We start from the raw sequence: 4,478 nt of genomic DNA, 5'->3' as shown, positions 1-4,478 counted from the left end.
CCGGATGAGACATCCGAATTACGCCGCACTTCACTCGTTAGCCTACGAGCAAGTGAAGTCTTTCAACACCAAGAACCACCGCTGAGTGATAATCCAATCTCATAGTTACTAGCTTGTGCCATCTCGGTTTCTATCGCCACCATCTTCTAACATGAAGATCATCTTCTTACACCAGAAGACCAATTGAAGTATGCGACTCTTTAATTATAAGAATCTTCATGAGACTACACTGCCTCACCGATCACCCTAGACATGTCCAATCCTGAACACACATGTCAATGATCACCCTCGTACAGAATTTCACAGTCTATCTATGATTTTTTCCCCAGCAATCAGAAAATCTAACAAACGCCCTCGTAGACTCTTATCAAGCCTCCAGTGAGAACGCAATCACAACCTCGAAATCTACTAACTTTTCAACTTTCCACTTTCTCGCTGGTTCATTGACCTCCTCATAGCTATGAATTTCACAAACCCATCTTCTCATCCCAAGCACGCTCCCACTGTACGAGTAAGAAATAAAACCGCGAAGACTCGAGAAGAAACTTGGTTCGTACCACCAGTTAGTCGCAAATTTCTTTGCCATCAGAGAGTAAAACAAGTACTCGAAGCCCTAGTGTTACCCGGAATCATCACACTAATCTTGAGAACATTGGAGATAACGTCGCATAATCATCTCCACCACTCTACTAGTTGACTAAATCCCACTAGCTCGATAACTTTCGTCGGTTTCCAAACTCACACCAAGTTCCCGACACCCTCAACGATCCTATAAAGCTCAAGTTCCGAGACTTACAAAATTATTTACCCTCTTCCATCACCTAAAGACTCCTAATTGATCACCCTAGAAGAAAACCGCTCCTTTTGTTGAAACATCAACCAAACCCGAGCAACCGTCGAACGCGTTTTATCCGACACCCTTGACAATCAATTTTTTTCTTAGTGACTAGGAACTCTAATCCGCCCACATATTCCATAAACCCTGGAATATTGACCAAACTTCATTGGTCATCCCATTTCCAAACGCCGCAAGCACCAAACTTCCTCGATGCTCCCACTATCGACTTTCAACCCGATGCACCTTGTTCGTTAAAACAACCACTCTAAACCGAGAGAAGAACACCATACTGAGCTTCCATAACAAACCCACATCTTCGAAAATATAGCTCGTATTGCTCGAAGTTTCTGAGACAAAACCATCTCACGCTCGCGCCATTAAACCCGAAAAACTTCATCCTGAAAACTACCCACATTAGAAAAATCATTTCTCAAGATTCAATGGTCAGATCAGCCTCAAATTTTTACCACGTGTAGATCCGTAAGTCTACTATCCACACACAAAAAATCAAGCCGATTCAACAGTTAAGGAACCCGCTACGAATTTTCTACTACAGCAGCTCCTGGAACTCTGAAATTGATAGTTCAATCATTCTTTCGCACGGGATCGGGAAGAACGAGAACTCAGATCCGACACCCGGATCTCCAGAAAAATCTCTCCACAACGAACCCATCGAACTGACCTCTGACTCCGTAACCCTTCGCGAAAAAATCATCATCATGATGCAATCAGCGTCCCGATTACAAAATAACTTTCAAGAACCGATACCCGAATCTTATGTGATCAACTCTCCCGGATACATAGACATATCCATGAGTTCATCGTGATCAACTGAGTCATCTAGTTTCAATACATGTTGCAAGACAAATCCTTAAGCCCTTCGTTTCAATAACCCTGATGAAAGAACCGATTTATCAACCATATCGAAAACACTTGCTTTCAATTCGCCATCGTGCCCGAACTCGTAACCTTGAAGCTCTTGATACCACTTGTTAGGATTTAGGACCTAAACAAGAACATGTGATTGTGGTATCGTCAATCACAAATAACCCATGAACGACAAACGAATAATTAAAGCATAAGAACGATAAATAAAAGTAAAAAACGACACAAGGATTTAACGTGGTTATATTCCAACTCTAAAACACAGAGAAGGGTTTACTCCACGGGCGCAAACAAGAGATTTTTCACTATTAATTTCGTGCACACATTGTATGGGTTACATAGGGTGTTTATATAGGCAAATCTAAACAAGGAAACTACTTAACGAGCAAGAAAACTCAATTCTAGAATTTTCTCCCGTCAGCACCATATTCGCGACCGCAACTAAATTCTGGTGGTCGCGAGTTTTGTTTTCTCAGCACAGATGTGATTCTTGCGACCATAACTCTAAACTCGCGGTCACCAAATTCACAGATTCAGCAAACCTTGTTTAATTCGAACTTCGCACTCCAACAGATAACCATCTCCATTTTCTTGATGGGATTAAAGACAAAACTTAACTAGCTAGTAGAGATTGCTAACAAATACTAATACTATTTAGGAGTAATATATAATTCAAGTTAATTTTCTATAGTAACGAGCTTATAAATACTAATAACTGCTTGTAAGAATATTAATATATAACCATCAACACTTACCACTCCTACTTTACTACCTTGACCAAAGCAGACCCTACTCCCATCTCCTAACATAACATAAATCAAACAAAAAGAATGCCTTTTTGACCAAGCTCGGGTCCGAAATCCACTCCCTGTTTATAGAAACGCCTTTCACCATTTGATAGGTTCGACGTTGCTTTAACGGGTTGTGAAAAAATTTAGAATTTTCATTACCCTCCACGTCCCATTCGACTCGAGTCTTTTGCGCCAAATCCAAATCTTCTGAGTGTTGCATCTGGTCGACCTTCATCAGTAGGTTATTACGAACCAATAAAGCACTCTAGATTCAAACCTTTTCCACTTCCAAAAACATAACGGGTGATCAACCATCAATGTCGCATTAACGATTATAATTAAATTGGTAAACAAATTATGTAAGCCATCTAAAACGACATGGGTTAAACGAAAACTTTGGGCATATCAAATAATATATAGGGGTAATTATAGTAGTACATATTTTATATTTTAATATTATAATTCTCTATTTGGATAGCAACTTTAAATATAACTTCGGTTTTTATCTATGATGTATGTATGTTCATTCCTAATAAACATGTTCATGCTCCGTCAATATAAATAAACACGTGTACCTCGCTTGTATAGAATGGACATTATAATTACTTTTAGGTTGATTTAAGTTAACTTTCAATCTTTCATACTCAAAATTCACACGTTTACTCCAGCTTATATGATCATCAATGGCGTTGAAAGTCAAGTGTTGTAAAAGTTACTATTAGATTAAGGTTACCTTAATCGAAGGATAATGTTGTTTTTTTAAGTAACTTCTATGTTTCATTTGCTCAAGACAACCTTCCGTTGTTCTTGATCGCATACAACGTATGTATACGTCGAACAAATTCATGCAAGATGTTCACAACATTTAATATCAATTAATATTATAAATTAAACACATGTCACACGTAATTCCATCTTCAATTCATCCATTAATTTGTCATGCGACCAAATCATTTTGTTAGTTCTAGACATGTTTACCTAGGAAAATATATTAATTTTCATAACTAAGTACCCCGTATAACTAAATTTGTTATCTTCTAGATATTATGAATAATTATTGTGCATGGTTTTACTCATAAGTAAAATGATTCAATTCTTTATATATAATATCATGATGATCACTTACGACACATCTACGGTTACGACCTAATCAAACAAGGCTTACTTGCTTTGTATATATATAATTAATCGTGATATTTAGAGATTAATATATTGCAATTAGTTACATAAGCAATTGAATTGTTGTCTGATGATTTATTCCTATAAAAAAAATTAGTTTCATAAGCAAGTTACTTATGTGATTTGAAAGTATGAAAGATATGTTGTACGTAAGGGAATTTTATATTGTTTTAGTGCATAGTTCATTTAGAAAGGCACGTAACAATTCATCTATATAATCCCTCATCCTCCCCTCTTCCCAATTTCATAACACAAATACAAAACAAAATTAACATGGCACCAAATTGTATTTCTTTATTAGTTTTCTTTATCACAATCTTCGCATTTTCAACCATTGTCGAGTCTAGTTCTCGTGCAAGGATGTATCTCGAGTCAGAATGTCGCTTGGCAATGTATCCTGATCTATGCGTTCGTACTCTTTTACCATACGTTGACAAAAGTGGCATTCTAAGTCCACAACGACTAGCTCAACTTACACTAGCATCGTGTCTATCAAAGGCTCGGGTTACAAAGACCTATGTGGACACATTAGCACATAAATTGAACGATACGGGGAATTTTGGAGAGTACCAAGCGTTGGTAACATGTATGCATCAAATAGACAATGGAGTAAACCAAATTATGCAATCTTTAAAAGAGTTGCAACACATGGGATCTGATGGGGATGAAAATTTTGTTTGGCACGAGAGCAACGTGCAAAGTTGGGTAAGCGCTGCCTTAACGGATATCACCACATGTATTGACGGAATCTCGGGTGATGGGATAGGGCGTCGAGAAAAAGCTAT

The 4,478-nt window shown here is 37.7% G+C and overlaps 1 protein-coding gene across 1 annotated transcript in view; it reads left to right on the top strand.

The window, feature by feature from the left end:
• Nucleotides 1–3,966: 3,966 nt before the first annotated feature.
• LOC139851630 (pectinesterase inhibitor 9-like) overlaps nucleotides 3,967–4,478 on the top strand; it is a 621-nt gene continuing 109 nt past the window's right edge. The window contains exon 1 of the mRNA XM_071840722.1: nucleotides 3,967–4,478. This exon is cut by the window's right edge and continues 109 nt beyond it. Within this exon, the coding sequence (XP_071696823.1) occupies nucleotides 3,967–4,478 (512 nt within the window).

The sequence above is a fragment of the Rutidosis leptorrhynchoides genome, chromosome 6 (assembly GCF_046630445.1).
Source record: "Rutidosis leptorrhynchoides isolate AG116_Rl617_1_P2 chromosome 6, CSIRO_AGI_Rlap_v1, whole genome shotgun sequence".
In the NCBI taxonomy this organism is placed as follows: Eukaryota; Viridiplantae; Streptophyta; class Magnoliopsida; order Asterales; family Asteraceae; genus Rutidosis; species Rutidosis leptorrhynchoides.
This window is presented reverse-complemented; position numbering and strand designations above follow the sequence as displayed.